Here is an 18232-nt window from a genome sequence, read left to right as displayed (position 1 = left end):
ATAATAAATAAAAAAGGACGATAAACTCGAATATATCTATAAAGGCAATCTTCACATTTTCATCAGTCATGCGTAAATTGCACACGTGATACTTATTGAAACTGCCAACATTGACCTAAAAATATTGTACATAGGCTCTCATGGTTGTAAGTTCTTTGATAAGAGACGTTGCTTCACCGCTACGAGTTTACGACAGTAAATTCCTTAGAACGGTTTATGGCATCAAAGTTCCGCGCGTGCGCATTTATTAGATTTCTTGTTACAAGTTTTAAAATAGGGCGGAAGAGACCTGTGATATTTATTGCACTAGTTTGTGCTAATGATAAACACTGGTGCATCTGCAAGCATGGTTATTTGATGTTTGGATTATTCAACAGCGGGATGGCATAAGTAACGATTTTTCGAAAAATGCATATCGTTTTAAAGATGACCACTAATTAGGGCACCTGTCCCGTGTCCTGCAATGTTGTCAAGCAGTAAGTGCATTGGACAGACGATGAAATACTTGTTTAGAAGTTTCTTTCTGGGATATTAAGCGTATGTTTTTATGATGTGAAGTAAAATGATGAAAAATAAGCAACCACCTCCACGGGTTTCCCCTATAAAGCCTCGGAAACCTGAACCGATCAGTGGGGGTCGGGAGGGGGACATCACACACTGGAGTGGTCGAATTCAGGAGACGGTTGTGTCTGCGTTGCCTGATGACATTTTACATCTTACTATCCATGGAGGGGCCGATAATGGGTCTTTCTGCTATCTTGATGACATTGATCATCAGAAAATCAATTATCATAGTGGCAAGTTACAACCAGACAGCATTATTTTGGAGATTCAGGGACAGAAAATATCTGGAAACACATTACGAGATGCAGTCACCTGGCTGAAACAGGTCACCCAGAATGGGGCACCTGTCATGATCAAGACGGTAAAAATAGGTACTGTATACATTAATGTACACTTCATATTAATGTAGATGTGCAGTATACATGTAAAGAAAGTTTAGCACTTTGCTACATGCAATATTACAACAGTCTGTCTCTAAATGAGGGTCGTTTTGGCCCTCCACCTCCTCCATTTATATGACAAGATTTTTATCAAGTTAGCTGTGTTCTTGATGATCTCCTGGTGAGTAATATAACAAGAAACATTGCAGTTATGTTCAAGATCTTAACATTTCCAAGTTCTAAATAAGCAGAGCAAAATTGAAGCAGATCAACTGATAATGGATGGGAAATTTGTTATGTGTTTAAATTCTGTAAAGATTATAGCCCAGTTATGCCATCACTTTGCTTCATTTGTGAGCACAGTCTATGTTGTTTGACGGCATAATCAATTCATATAACTTATTTCTCTCAGTTTGAGTTTCAGATGTTTGATGTTTGAAATCATTCTGTTAGATACTGTCAAGAACACTCATTGAAAGGCAGCCATATAATTGAATTAAGTGTGCATTAGTTTTGGTCACTAAATCATGAAACAGACTTACAAACAGCATAAATTATGTCTTGATGATTACAGATATGTAGCATAAATTTGCAGGGATTAATCGATGCATGAATGATTCTTTACCTACCCAGGGGACTAGTTTAGGTTCAGAAATTAGCTATTTTGAAATGTATCATTTGCTTACTGGTTTTAACCCATAATGAATTGATAAACTTATTTTTGCCACATAACACACAAGTGATAGATGTTTTCATAGTGTGGCAATAGTCTGCCTATTTGGATAGTGCACTAATTAAGTTACACAGCATTTGATTGGTTTACATTAATCAGTCTTGAACGTTTCTTTGGTCTTTCCTGTCAGCACATGGTACATGATCATAACTGATAATTTTATTTTAAAGATATAAAAGAAATAAATAAAGGTGATAGTTTCAGATTTTGACCCTTTAAATGGCCATTTTAAGGTTTACCTGGTTAAGTCTGTTTCACAGTATTCCTCATTATTGTCATCACTCTCCAGAAGTTGCATTTTGTTCTGATCTAAATCTTTGTACTTACTTTCCTGGTGGTTTTGATGTGTAGCCTTATGCAAGATGTTGTCCTCAGTGCCATCCATTTTGAGATACAGCACTTTTAGATTACATAAATGGTCTGCTTGCACAGGTCGGTCAGCTCTTGTTTCAACAGTCTTTCAAACTGTGTAACTAAATGAGAGTTGGTCATCAGCAAACTACTCAGTCTGCTTGTTTTGTCCTTCACTTTTTCTTCAGAATTTCTTTCATTCTTCTCCAGAAGACTCTTCTACATTGAAGTCCTTCCCAGGAAACATTTACTGGGTATCTCTCGATCATAACAATAGGTTACCCTGGTACAGATCGAAAGGAAATTGTATTAAACGTGAACATGAATTGTCTTCTTGTAGGTTCATACATGCCAACCCCAAAGAGAAGTGTGTGTGCATAACTATTACAAGGAGTGGCAAAAAGGCATACTAAGAACAATCTATATATTACATGCCACAGTTACAAAAAACTGTATGAAAAAAAATTTTTTTTCTACTTATCTGGATCTGCAGTTAAACTTCTTGTTGTAAATTGGCTAAACCATGTGGAGTAATATGAGAGACTGAGTATAGACACAAAACAAATTGACAAATTATTTATACATAACACTTGAACTAGTCTACATGTCTAACTTTAGCTCAATGGTCGTGAAATCCATAAATGATGAATGCTGTACTAAATCACTGTCAAATTCTTCTTTCAAAGTTTGTAAAGTTGCGTGTTATTGATTTATTCTTTTCCTGATGCAACATGTTTTTTAAGTTGAACAAATTCCCTCTCCTCTAACATTTTTCAGTCATATAATATCCTTGAGTCACATAGATAAAGTTGGTTTTGCTTAATATTGGGTATCATTTGTCGATTTAAAACATTTAACTATGCGTGTTTGTATCAGAATATAATGAATATGTGACACAGGGTTTCACATTGAAGAAACCCATCTTTTTTCTTGGAACTGTTTCATGTACTGTTACGGTAAATATAAAATAAAAAAATTAGTTGGAGCACTAACAGTGGCAAAATGCGCAAAAGCCAATAGTCACATGACACAAGCCTCAGACTGTAGTCGTTATTCAGTGTTTCAATCGTTATGTTCCCTGGTGTCTTTTATCTGAGCTTGGAAATGTTTTTTTTGGTTTAAAACAGGTATCTGGTTGCTCATTTTATTACCCAGGTTATTATCAATGGGAAGATACCAGTTTACCCCTTGACATCTTTACCCTGTTGACATGGGCTTCTGGCAATGTTGGTTAGCATATCTTTTGCAGTGTACGAATTTCTTACATGTCCCATTGTACTACTCTGTCTGACTATATTCGTTCTTATTCAAGATCGAACATGATAATGCTACTACTAGCATGACATCTCTGAAAATATATTTCAGTGTCCAAGCTAAACTTCACCAGGACACTGAATCGTGTGAATGTTCGTTGCATGAAAGCTTTAACCTTTTGATTTCTGTTAAAAACACAACACAGTCATTTAAAAATTCATCACTATTGTTGCAAAGAAGTATCAACTATTGCAGTTTAAAATGAGAAACACAACAAAAAACCAAGCTTATTTTTCAAAGAAAAGTAAATTGCAAATTTACATTGACATATAATTATGTTTATAATGTCATAGTTTTAGCTGTTGTTGATTTCATGTTCCTTGAGGAGAAACAATTAAGCATTGACCACTGTATAGTCATAAAGAACACTAAAATACCATGATGTGGCTGTGGACAAAATTACAGGATGAGTCCTGGGTTCATCACTCATGTTACTCAGGAGCCTCCAGCATATTTTTGAGTCCCCTGGCATAAACTTGGGAGTCCCTTATTTTTAGAAAAGAAAATGAAGAGCACTTGCTCATTATTACAATAGTATCAGAATTGAATTTTTAACCATTTATAATATTACACTGAGAGAAAAAAAGATATTTTATGTAAATGTTTCATTTTGTTACCCTATTACAAAATAAAAAAAATAAAAATAAACCACAACAATAAAAGATTGAACAGTTTCAGTCTCAGTAATGCTGTGTAGTCATCTCTGCAAATAAAATAGAATCTGTTTCCACCAGTTACCTGGCATTACATTGTGTCATATATATAAATGTAAATTACCATCATTAACTGAGACAAAGAAGGAATGAATAAATATACCAAGTAGTGAGTTTGATAGAAAAGATGAATTAACCTTGGTACATGTATGGTACCTAAGTACATCTACCTAGCTTAACATATTAACCTAATGCCTAGTTGTGTTAGAAGCATTGTTTTTGATTGGCTATTTGGCTCGCGCATGAGCAGAAGGGTAAAAGTTGGATTTCTTTTTTATATTTTTTTTAATGCTTAACGGACCCATTATTTTTGTATCGAGACTACTCATTATTCCAAATGCCCATCTTATCCTACTTTTTGCAAAGGTTCATCTGTCTGCAGTTCATACCAGTCTACCTTAGATCTGAGACCAAAAAGTATAAAATCCTATCACATAATTGGATTCCGACCACTGGCGAATTTTGGGTGGACAAAAATCAGGTCAAAATTTTTCCCTCTGTATTTTGTAGTGCAACTAAAACTTCCAGATTATTTGGTATCATTGTAGAGCTGCATTTGTCTACCTTTATATAATACCACCCACTTTAGTGTATCATGCATGACCATGACGCTACAGAGCTCAGCAGCAGGCTACTACCTCCTGCCATGTTAACTCATCGCCATGGGTTAATGTCTTAAGAAAACAGATTTGGACTGTTGTTCATATTGAACATTCATCTCCTTTTTCTCTTCTTTTTCTTTTATCAGCATTAGTGTCATTTTCATCACAAGTCCATTCCCTGAAAAATGAAAACAGATTTTGCACTCATTCTTTAAAGTCAGAGTACATGTACATTTCTGCACATTCAAAAAGTCTGCAGGTACTGTAGTTTCCTTTTGAAATCACACTTAGCCGTTATCAGTATTATTGCATGTCGGTGATTGTCCAGTGTTGTCTGTATCAAATTATGAGAAAGCTTTGATTACTTTCCTGATTTATATTTGCATTGCCACCAGTTTTATTCAAACACCTTTATAACAAAATAGGGAATAGTTAATTTTTCATTCATTTGCAGGTGTTTTCATGCACACTTAATGGAACATGGTTTCTTTGAATTACAAGTGGCCATCCAATGTGTAGTCCTTTTCATAAGATAATTGCATTGATAAGGATTAACTGTTAATTAGTCCCACCAGCTTCATGCCTTTTACTTAAGTCTAGCCTTTATCTGTTAGGCAGATTGCTCATGGCTGACCAGAATATGAAAAGGAGGAGCATCCTGGAAGAAAATGGGCACATCATAGGGATGCATTACAGGGAGAAACAGTGAATTTCATATGCATTTGGCTTTGTAGTTTGGTTCCCTGACAGCCCTGCATAATTTAAGATGAGATATAAAACCATGAACCAAGTTTATTTTCCAAAGAAAAAGTATTTGCCATTTTCAAACATTAACTTCTCATTTTGTTACACAATATAGTTCATTGTTACTGTAAGAGACTAATCTGAACTCATGAAACATGATCCCTAAATGTGCCCCCGATATGAATAATGACATTTCAGCCATGAATAAATAAAGAAATTAATAATTGTTGAATATTGAATATTTCAAGATATATTAATCATATTTGTTTTGCTGCAGTGACATGCTTTGTTCAGCTTTAATATAAATGTCACAGAAAGTTATCAGTCCTATGTATTTCTGGTCTAAAGTCCTTCTGGTGTTTCTCACTTACTCTTTTGTCATCTGCTTATCATTTTAAAACATGTACAGATGTGATCACCTTCTTATAATTGTTGTAGGTAAAGTACAAAAATGATCTTTGTTAAAAAAAAAAACTTTTAAAAATATTTCCCCTACAAGGTAGCCCTGAGTTGTGGATCCATCCCACAGACTACCATTCAGTTTCAAAAAGGGGGGGGGGGAACAAAACAAATAGAGAAAATGTTTATGTTAAAAGGAGAGCAGGAAGAATTGATAGCATGAAGAAAGAATGCAATATATAGAGAGGATGCGGTAATATCTATTGTTGTTATTCATAGCTATTGTAAATGAAATATGTTGGGGGCATAACACAATTTTAGTGACTGACAAGTGAACCTCTGGACAAGACCAAGGACAACATGTCACTTGATAATGGATGAAAAGATATGTTTCCTGTTTACCTGTGACAATTTTTTTGAATGCAAAATCAAGCAAATTTCAAAATTTAACATCCTTCTTTCTTTAAATTTTTGGACAACTTTAATGCAATTTAAATTGTTTGCACAGCATGATTTTTTAATATGTCATTGGCTCCTGGATAATTCATATCTGTTGTTAAATCTATGATCTCTGTTTTCTTAAATTTTATACAGTATACTACAATATTACATTGTTGGGAGAGAATGCAATTTCACACATTAACATGGGTTTACTGCAATTTGTTTCTCTCCACGTTTTCTTAATTGGGTTGTTGTCAGACCTACTTTTATCTGCCTGTGCAGGATTTTCCTTTGACCCTTGATGAGAGTTTCAGACTCTAAGTAAAAATGAGATTTGGACTCCCCATTTTTAAAAAAAAATGCTGTGAAAAAGGAACAGTGACTCCTGATGGAAATGTTTATAGCAAATTTTTTATTTAAAAGACCTGATGTACCCTTTGAATTGTGAATCAAATTTCATGATGAATCTTAAATTATTTTTATGATCAATTGATGACTGGTTCATTGATAATATATTTAACTACAGGCCGTTTGCCAGCACCTAGAACATTTATAGTGTTGTGGCATGAGTGTATGATTTTTTTGTAAGTGTCTCAATAATTGACCCAATGCATGCATTTTTTACATAAAAAATGTGAAAAATACACTTCCAAGTTTTCTTTAGTGGATGTCCATTAATTTCCCAATAGGCACTTGCAATTGTCAGAGTCACTTAAGGTGATACAAACTGTAAGATGACAGTGAATAATTAAGCATGTGATAAGAAATTAATTTTAATAATGTACCATATATCCTGGCTTATAAGCAGAGTCAAGCTGCAAAATAAGAAGCATAAAACGTCAGCTTCTAACGTCTGTCTTGTTTGTTCATCCGGTTACTCCTAACAAACAGGACAGTCCCAGATCTGCTGTTACATTATGCAACAGGAATTTTATTTCCACAGAAATGTCAAGCAGAAATGTTGAAAATCAACAGTTTTCCTGCACTTGAATTCAGCGTTTTGAAAGTAGAACTTTATAAATAAGTGTGTGATTTGGATTTTTAATGTAGCTTTAACAATTTTTCAGTCATATTGCTATGATGTCAGCAGTGTGACAGTTTATAGTGATGTTTAGCACTGGGGCATCATGCTGCAGACATGTCCCACCCAGTCACATTATCCTGACACCAGGCCAACTAGTCCTAACTAACCTGTTCATGCTGAGCGCTAAGCAAGGCAGCTGTGAGTACCATTTTTGTAAGTCTTTGGTGTGACTCAGCCAGTGATTGAACCCATGACCTCCCGCATCTGAGGAGGATGCTCTAATCACTAGGCCACCAGAGCGGTTTATAAATAATTAACTAAGCACTATGCCATGGTATTCTTTTTGATATTTAATACTTTCCTTTCTGTGCTAGTATCAATAATTATTGCACTCTTATAGAAAACTTCCATTTCTGTGTGGTTTTATTGTTAGTATCATCATTGTTTAGCTTGATGATGCAGTGTCAGGGTTATTATTAGATTTCAGACTGAGGATTCATTTGACACCAGAAGCTCAAGAATCAAATACTGAAATCCCAAACAGGGTTCTTAAAAGACGCCCACCCTCAAGTTTTGATGTGTAGAACATAAATTTGAACAATTTTGCACACATGAAACTCCAGCTTGTACATTTTTATGACACATTGATTTGGGCTGGAACATGTCTTAATTGCCCTTGATTTGCCTGTGGCCTAATTTCCTATTAAGTGCACAATGTCCATGAAGAACTGATGGAATGCTGGTGATCAACATTTACTATAGAAAATTGTTGACCTTATTTTCCAATAATATCACACCTACACAAAATCAATATGAACTGGCCAGAATTAACAGGTCAATAATGTCATGCTTAAGTGAAAAATAACTTCCAGTAACATTTGTGTTTATTACATACTTTTTAGCTCTACTGTTCATATATATATATATATATATATATATATATATATATATATATATATATATATAGAGACACACACACACACACACACTGGTGTTGTGTACCTGGGTCCAAGGATTTATCCCGACAACTTTTCTGCTAGCACCCACCTATATTCAGTAAATCAGTAAATGTTTTTGAAGTAAAAACACAAAATCTCTCCTGTTTTGGGTTAAAACCCTTTTACTTGTAAAATTAAGGAAAACTGCATATAGACCAGAAGAGCTTGATGGGATGGCCCTTTGTCTTTCTGTCCTTGGCTCAAGTTTCTTTTCATTACTAGATTACTTGGAGGATTGAAATGAGACTTTTCATTACTAGATTACTCGGAGGATTGAAATGAGACTTTTCATTACTAGATTACTCGGAGGATTGAAATGAGACTTTACATGCACGCATTCATCGCAAGGTCTGGTTGGTTCTAAATGAAAATGGTGCTCATCAGATATCCAATATAGCTTCTACACCGGCCAGCTTGAAAATCTTGTTATTGCTATTCCTGCATGGATGGTCACATCAACATGGTTTTTTCACTGAAACACTAAGTATGATGTCTGCTTGATTGTATATAAAATTGGTGCTGATCTCACAAAATGGCCACCATTGCAGCTGTCAATAAAATCATGCTGTTGCTACTCCTGAACAGAAAGCCAAATCAACATTTGGTTTTCACTGGAAGACTTCTTATGATGTATGATTGGTTCTAAAATGAAAAATGGTTCCACTTGGACTTTCAGTATGGCTGCTAGAAAATCTTCTTTCTGTTATTGCTGCTGAAGAGAAAGCCACATGAGCATGACATTTTCACCAGAAGACTTCTAAATTGGTGTCTGATTGGTGATGAATGAAAAATGTTGCTGATCTAACAATCACTATGACCAGCATACTGGTGATCTTGAAAACCTTTTTATTGTTACTTCTGGATACATTTTTGATTTTTGCCAGAAGTCTTAAAGAAAATGGTGCGGATCCGAAATCCAGCATGACCACCATGACAGCCATCTGGAAAAGCTTGTTATCACTGCTTATCCTAAATACAAAGCCATATCAATATGGGTTTTCACCAGAATACTAATTTTAATATCTGGTTGGTCCAATCTGATTTAAATCAGTCAGATCTCCGCTGTCCTACATGAAGATCTTACAGCAAACACTTAGGGTTCATGGTCATGTGACTTATGTTATAATTGCTAATTTTATCAGCCAATCAGGTAGTCTTATATCTTTTGCATTTGGGAGACTGAACATTGTGGCTCAAGTGCATCAATAAGTTCCGAATGTTTTGATTCACTTTAAGATTTGTGAAAGATGCATTTCCATTGGCTAATTCAAAGGTCACCAGAACATGACCCCTTAGCGGTTGATGTCAGATCTTCATGGAGATCTGATTTTAATCAGATAGCTGGTTGGTCCTGAATCAGCAGAGCTTCCAAATTTGTTGCCATAAAATATAATGAAAATGTATTGTTATGACAAAGTGATATTTACATGTACCTTATATACTCGCGGATAAGCCGCCCCCCAAGCTGAACAGGTATAAACACTAAAAAGTGCATGACCCACATATAAGCCGACTTGCAACTCAGAGACATCTCAAGATGCACGAGGTAAGTTCTAAATGCATTTATTTAGGCAAACTTACATTTAAAAAATACATGTATACTTATTTCGAGGTTGGTGTGCATGATTATGAAAAAGAAATGGTATAAGCTTATTTGAAAAGTAATTTATTTAATTTTATATTTTCTTATTGTTTCTGCCTAATTTAGATTTATGTATAATTTGATCGAATGATGACAAGAATTTAGCAATCGCTAGTTGCTGTAACACTAGCTCTCCCTTTTGAATCGATTATTGTTTCTTTTAATGCATTATTGCATTGGACATTTTATATCCGGTAATTGCGTTTTTACTTTGCTTTGAAATTGTAAATACCTAACTCATTAAAATGTAATCCCAGTATGACAACACAATGAACAAACAACAGTTCATTTCTAATACCGTAAAATCTGAGTTGTAGTTTGCTTTGATGTAAGCGACTTTGAACCATACTTTGTTAATTTTCACGCCTCAAGGGAAAAAAACCCCTCCCCATTTTTGGGGTCGCTCCACGCCTTTCTCTAGATTTCATAATATCTTCCGATTGTTGTAAAGAACGTCTGATTATTACATTATGTCTTTGATTTTCATTTCTTCTAAACAAGAAGAGTCCTACATGTTCTGTTGGATCACCTGTGAATTATTGTTATGACGAAATAATTACTTTACTATAAAGAATTCGCTTCCTCACTAAATAGAATGTTATGATTAAACATTATTCACGTAATCATTTCTACCTCTACAATAATGAAAAAAATAATAATAAACCACAACAGTAATAAAATCGTCCACAATTAATTTCATTTTCAAGAATGATCACTACGAATGCTTGAACTCCATATGCTATAGCTCCATTCCGATGAAAGAAACAATTCAGAATACATGTTTTATAATAAACAATGCTAAATACATTATGAGCCACATGTACTGTACCATGAGGCTGGCTATTTTGGTACCTTTAGTTGAACAAAATTGGGAATCCTTTATTTGCCAATCAATTGCTGGTGCTTGCGTAACACACAATAGTGTTGAACATGGTTTCTTTGAATTACGATGGAGGGCCAGTCGTTTTCACAAAATAGTTGCATGGATAATGGTTAACTTTTAATTAGCCACGCTGGCTTTCTTGCTTGTTTATTTAAGACTAATCTTCAGCTATTGTGCAGTTTGACCAAAGCAAAATCTGCATATAATATATTTGGGAATAAGTAAGGATTTAAGTGATGCTATGCACGTTTTGCACTTTAAGTACTGTACGTTATATTTCAGCATGGTCTCCCTCATAAACTCAACTGGCCTGCAAATTATGAAGTCTGTATTTACCTTTATTTAACTTTGAGTTGGAGAAATCAGAAAATATGCACATGCAAAATAATGACAAAAATCAATCATAGTACTTTATAACAGTTTAATAATTGTCGTGTCACCAAAAGGTATTTTTTTTTAACATGCCTGTGTCTTAGGAGACAGAAAAAACTATTGTTTCCTGTCCCAAGATTTACAGCCATTACAGTAGTCAATAAAAAGACCTAACAACTAAAGTTTAGACATTGGCCCGTGGATAAGCCGACCCCCCGCTTCTTCCAGGCATTTATTTTTTCCTAAATTATTTGGCTTACACGCTAGTATATACAGTAGTTATTATTTATAGTTGGTAATACATATGTGCTGTTTATCAAATGACCTGCATGTACTATGGGTTGCAAAAAAATATCTAGATGTTTTTGCAAAAGGGTGTAGCAGGGCCAGTTAAGCAGAAAATTTAGTGGCAGCTTCATCTGAAAATACAGTATTTGTGTGTGTGTGTGAATATAAGAGCAGTTTACTGAAGAGATAAAGGTTAAACTTGATCATTTGATCCATAACTTCTGCCTTTTTTTCCATGACTCTTTTTGGGCTAGTTTTGAGAAATTATATGCATTCTGCATCCAAGGAACCGACCCTAGTCTGTATCAAACAGGGTTTTATAACAAACTTTGTTTTTGGAATATATGTTTTATATATATTTACATTTTGTATGTAGTGTTTATTACCTGTAATAAGTTGTTAAATTAGTAAAATAACCAGATATAAACCTTGAGATTAAAAAATATCAGATTTTTTATAAAAAAAATTGCATGTATTTAAAATATATGTGCTTCAGGTACTGTCTGCAGGCAAACTTTATTCTTTAGGTTTGTAAAGCAGTGTGATAATTGATGTTGGTGATCGCTATCAAATAAGCACGTCCAATAAGGTTAAATCTTCTTTGAAAATAGAATTATTCTTTTTTGTTTTGCATTGGCAAAAATGTATAAGGACCCACATACCTTTAAATGACTGTTTTAGTGTACATGCTTATACTAGCACTTGTTCTGGTTGACTGCACAGAATTACAAACAGCAATTGACCTATGCCACTTGTCAATCATGCTGATCAAATAAGCAATCAGCAGCATAAATTAGACACACCTGCAGGCATTGCTTACATCCACCATTTTCCTCAGACAATCGGCTAGTAGCAGTAAAGAACTTATTATGATAAGTTACTACAGTTTTTGCAATGATTTGTTGATTTCTCAATCATACAGGTGAAAAGAAGGCAGTGGGAGCCTTGTAATTCTGACTGTCAATACCCAGATCATCTAAATGGAGGAATTAGATTTATTCCTTTCCTGAAACATAGACAACACTCTGATGGATAAATACTTTTTGTGGTAGCATTTACGATCAGCTGAATATGGAAACAGTTGATGGCAATTAAAAGTTTGTTTGCATAAAAGTATGTCAAAAAGCATGTCATGTTGAAGGGGAGAAAAAAAAGAACTGAAATTGAAAAATGTATGTAAAAATAAACATTTCTAAAATATGGGTGGAGAACCTCCCCAGCTTTCTTGCTATGATGTATATTGTTTTTCTTCTATAGAAAGCACCGAAGCCCAGACTGCATTATTTTAAAGTTTGAAAATGTACATTTTAATGTTGGCTTGTCCAAAAAACAATGATTTTGTCTTTCAGATACATGAGTGACTCTTTACTTTTTCATTGGGCTGAAGGAGGGGTTGGGATACAAAGATGTAATAATAAAGAAACATGAAAACAATGATTTCGTCTGAAATATTAAGCATGCATTTACATGTTTACGTCAGCAGACATCATTGATCAAACGTCCATCTGATGAACATAGTAGAACTTTATAATTATTATGTACAACAGTATACTTCTAAATAGTAATTATTTACGATTTTGTTATTAATTTTTAATTCATTTACTTCCAAGGCAGCATGAACATAAGCCAGATAAAATTAATAAGGATAAGATTATATACTAAATACATCAGCATCTTTTGGAGTGAATTTCCTTGTTTAAAGAAAAATAGTCTTTTAAAATGCTCATAAAAACATTGACAAGACTTTGATGAAATTAAGTGCTATTTTTCCTTGTTTTGAACAAGAAAATACATATGGTAGACTAGAAAGGTAAATTCATGAGATCTAAAATGTTTGATCAGGAGATTTAATTTTAAAGTAAGATGGTTATCACAGATCCAGGGTAGAAATATCAATAGTTAAACAAATTTTCATGCCTGTTTATCTTTAAATTTGATCTGATACATGCTGTACAGCATACAACCAAAGAAGCACACGGTTAAAAAACATTATCAAATCTTTACATTTGTCTGTGTATGGCTAAGTATATTAGATGTGGTTTCTGTCTAGGTCTAGACCAGTGGCTCCAAACCAGTGCACCATGGACCAAGGGAATGGGGTCTGCTGGGTTCTTCCAAGGGAGCCTAAAATCACAGCTATTAGCATATGGGTGATCTCATTAAATTTTTGATGTTAAGAAGGGGTCCACATACTTGAAAAGGTTTGGGAACTACTGGTCTTGACTACAAGAAGTGATCGTGGTTCCAGCAGGATCTATTCAAACACAATGGTTGCAGATTTATTTTAAAAATCATACTGAAAAATCAGCTGAATGCTCAGCAATCATGCATTCCTAACCCTACCATTGTCTTCATTAAATCCATCCTATATTTAGAAAAATGTTCCCATTTTTCAAATGGATTAGAAAATTCCCCTTTCACGCATTTTACAGAATAGACCCTGTGGTGGTTTTTAGATACATTATAATAAAATATGCTGACATCGTTACATGTGTTTATTAACAGAAAACCATGTAATCACATCAACATTATCAGTAAATGTGTCTGCATATGTATATGTGTAAAAGTAGTGACAAAATAAAAAACATTGATATACTCAAAATTATTAAATTTACTAGAAAATGTCAGTTTTTTCCCCCCAGATTTACTGCTGCTTTAGTGTTAGTCATATCATTCCATGATTAACTGTTCTTCTCTCAAAGTAATTATTCATAAAACTCATTTGCAATAATATCTTATTGTGAATTTGTTAGTTCTACTTTGCAGAAGGTGAAAATATTCCCCCCAAAACCCAGCATCTTTCTTTTTCAGGTCTCCTGCCAAAAGATCTGAGGCTGTACCTGTCTTCCAGATTTTCCAAGGGCTCAATAGATCATGATCTCCAGCAAACCATTCGAGACAATCTTTACATGAGGACAGTGCCATGTGAGTATTACTATGCGTAATCATAGATGAAGGAAATGTATTAGTGTTAATTCACTGTTCACCAATTTTTTGGTGTCACAGTCATGTTCTGGAGAGGTCATTTGTGGTGTTGCTGATGTCTAGCTTTCTCTCCATTAGGGGTCAAACATCATACCTATGCCATGTATTAATACATATTGTTGTACATGATCTGTGATGTGATGCATATCAATAAATATAAAGAATACAGAGGCAAGCGGCTAATAATTATTCATGACCATTGAAGATCAAAAGTAACTTTTAATAGGTAAATATAATTTTGAATTGATTCTCTTCCACAGGATTGGTGTGTTTATCAAAATGCCAAAATTATTGATACATTGGTGAATCGTTTCACTCCTGCTCTCCATCTTTATATGATATGCATGTCATGTAAATCATCAGTTTCTTTCCCATCGATACATTACTTATTTGTGAAAATAGATTTGATCTGCTTTATATTATGAAGACCTAGGTCATATTAATGAGAGCAAGTTAAAAAAATTACATTTTTGTATAGGAGGTGCACATTTGTACTGGCTTGACAGCACAACATCTGATTACTATGCATTCTGAACTGATTCTTCAAGTGGACAGGAACACAGCTGGCATGGACATGTGTGTACTCTTGTATTTGAAAGCTTGAAATATGACAATGATCAAATTTGATTTTCACAAACTTTTCAATTGAGTTTTTGTGACTTATGTACCCTGTTTGACTTAGGAGTTTGTTCTTGCATCATGAACCATGTTTTCGTTTCTAATTATACATTTTGTGTGAGGGCATTTAATATCTTTTTTTATTTGCAAGATTCAAGTTTGAAGCTACATGTATATAAACTTGTTTTTATTATAGTTCAAATAGAAACATTTTCACATGATACATTTTAGTACAAAAAATTATGGTTCTGTTGGTTATAGACCAGAAGAGTTTAAGGGATGGTCTGTCATTTATTTGTCAATTAGGACAAGTTTGGAGAGATGCTGCCTTTTGCAGGATTGTATTTTTGAGCAACAACGATAGCTAGTCTCAAAACCAATGAGGGAAAGGTCAGCGATGTTTTTGCAGTTCCCATAATTTGTTTTACCCATTGCACTAACATCCCTCCCAATTAAAAATAAAGGTTTGTCATATTAAGTTTTGGTCATCCATTTTGCCAGTGATTTAAGTCAAGCCATACTTTGGTAGATTTATTGTTTGAATACAAGCATCAGTATAATTGAGATATGCTGTATGTGTTCATAAAAAGGGATCCAATTTAGTTGTCTCCTGGTAGTGTATAAAACAAACTAATCCACTGATCAGCCATATCAGAAATTTATGTAGTATAACAAGCAGCACGTTTTATGAAATTCCTAATGGAAGATAACTGATTTCTTTACGGTATAATCATCTGCTATGATCGATATTATAGAGCAAAATGAAAGCTCTTGTGTTCTGATGCAAACTGAAGATGTAGCACAAACCGATGACAGAGAAATAATCTGCACCTCATCCACTGGGCACATGAATGGGGAACCAGAGACTGAGAAAACAAAGAACAAAACAGGTACCACAATTCTGAGACAAGTTTTTGAGTACCTGCAACTGGTTAAGGAAAGAAACAAATTGAATTAGGTTATATGTTTCTGTTGAGAATATAAAAAAGATAATCCATTTACTAGTGAAAATGGTTGGATGGGTTTACCTGTGTTCTTAAATGGCTGCATAACAGGTAATATACTTAAATGAAACTTTTTATGACGTTTTGAAGGAATTGTTCAGGTAATTTAAGAAGTCATCTTCAGGGTCAGCTGAACTAATGTGCTGGTTGTAAACGAATATTCTATGAAAGAAGTACATGAAATTCATATGATGGCATTGCATATTGTATACAGTTTACCAGTTACAGAAGCATCTTGTCAGCTACTTTGAATAACACAAAAGGGACATAAAAACATGTGCATATATATACATGAGAATCCCACACTCAATAAGTTTGTTGCCATACTTTATTTCCTGATGGACATTATGGCATCTGTCAGCATGACATTTCAGAAGTAGCACCTAGATGTCTCTGCAGTGAAACTCGTTTAGGATGGGTTCTGTTTTGCTGCTCGGAGAGGTAAAAAAATGAAAAAGTCATTATCATTTCTCTAGAAGATGTTGCTGATCACTGCCTAACTGAAATGGAGAATCTTGTTCGACATTTTGGAGATTACAAGAAAATGTTTATGTAACCAGTAAAGCTGTCATTGTTGGTTGTGCAACCTTGGCTGAATAAAGCCTTGCAGCAAATGTGATCAGAACACACAGATATCCTAGGGACAACATGACTGAGTTGTGGAAAATTATGTTCAAATATAATGAAGACCACTTCCCTAATTTGTTTAAATTGGCCTGAATTGCTGTGGGATTTGAGTTGAGGGGATTTTGTTCAAAAACAGAATTCACACTGCCCTGAGGAATAGGTTAAAATCAGAAACAGTGAATAAACTGATGATTGTTCAGATGCAAAGGGGCCATATTGATGATTTTCCATTCTGAATGGCTTTGAGGAAGTGGACTGATAAGAGGCAGAGAAGAATATTTACCAGCTCAGCAAACTAAATTAAGTGTGCAGATGCCTTATATATTTGTTAGAAGTGATATGAGGTCATTAAATGCTTGTTTTATGCATATACCTTACAATAATGTTGTCACCCATCTGCTACTGTTCTGTGTTTCTCCTCCTTATTAGCCCCCCCCCCCCATCCCAAGGCAGGTGTGGGATACCTCCCCTCTAAAGAAAATAGAAAATATCTAGCAACAGCTCTGAAGCTTGTAATCACTACTTCTCCTAAGTTACCATGAGGATTTCCATGGAACTTTACACACAATCACACATATCCCATTTTATAGTTGGTCTTTGCTGAAAAATGTGTGCCTTTGACGTCCATTATAACTACTGCAGTGGCCATATTGGCAGTCTTGTTATTGCTGCTTCTCCAGACTTGATGGTCATATCAGTATGAGGACATGGGCTTTTCGCTAAATGGCTTCTTATGAAGTCCAGTCTGCCCCAGTGAAAATGATGCCAATCTGACATCCAGTATAACCATCATGGCAACCATATTGAAAATCTTGAAAGTCAGATTGGCGTGGTGTTTTCACTAGAAGAACATTCATGTAGCCCTACATTAGGGTTTCTGGTAACTGTTTAACAGTAACAGTAAAACAGCTGTTTTTCGTCCAAAATCAAAAAGAGCTGTTTTTTTCCAAACTGTTTTACTGTTTCTAACAGACATTGAGACATTGGATTTTGACGCTCTCAGAACTCTTCTGAAGGCAATGGAACCTGTGAAACTTGCTGTTGAGAATCTAAGTCGAGAAGACATGATGTTGATGAGTGCTGACACAATTTTAGAATTCATGTTCAACAAGCTCTCTAACCTGAATAATGACATTAGTACCAAGCTCATGGAAAATTTGAAGTGTCGCGTTGAAGAGCGATTGAACAATGATGTCACGAATCTCCTGCGCAGTCTCAAAGATCCATCTGTCACCCCGTCAAAAACTACGCTGAATGTCACAGGAAATCTAGCCTCTCGTCAGTTTGAAGTCAACGAAGTAGAAGATGTCGTTGAACAGTCGTCAAATGATGCTGAAAGTGTGAACTTGTCTCTTCAAGATGAATTGAATTTGTTGCTTCAAAAAGATGGATCATCAATTGCAGTCAGAGGGCAAGACAGTTTCAAATGGCTCAAGTCCGAATTCACGCTCTTCAGGAACTCTGGCCAGCGCACTGAAAATCTCCAGAAATTGTACAACGCAGTTCTATCCATTAAGCTGACATCAACGGACGTTGAAAGAGTTTTTTTG

At 34.8% G+C, this 18232-nt stretch overlaps 1 protein-coding gene across 1 annotated transcript in view; it reads left to right on the top strand.

The window, feature by feature from the left end:
- Positions 1-269: 269 nt before the first annotated feature.
- The window catches only part of LOC149799650 (membrane-associated guanylate kinase, WW and PDZ domain-containing protein 1-like), a 209479-nt gene continuing 191516 nt past the window's right edge, over positions 270-18232 (top strand). Inside the window, exons 1-2 of the mRNA XM_089958995.1 lie at positions 270-935; positions 14260-14373. Coding sequence (XP_089815121.1) covers positions 563-935; positions 14260-14373 — 487 coding nt within the window. The 5' untranslated portion in view covers positions 270-562. The remainder of the gene's footprint in view (positions 936-14259; positions 14374-18232) is intronic.

Source organism: Sinohyriopsis cumingii, chromosome 5, assembly GCF_028554795.1.
Source record: "Sinohyriopsis cumingii isolate HCF-2022 chromosome 5, ASM2855479v2, whole genome shotgun sequence".
Lineage (NCBI taxonomy): Eukaryota > Metazoa > Mollusca > Bivalvia > Unionida > Unionidae > Sinohyriopsis > Sinohyriopsis cumingii.
Note: the sequence above shows the minus strand (reverse complement) of the source record. Positions and strands in the feature narration are given on the sequence as shown.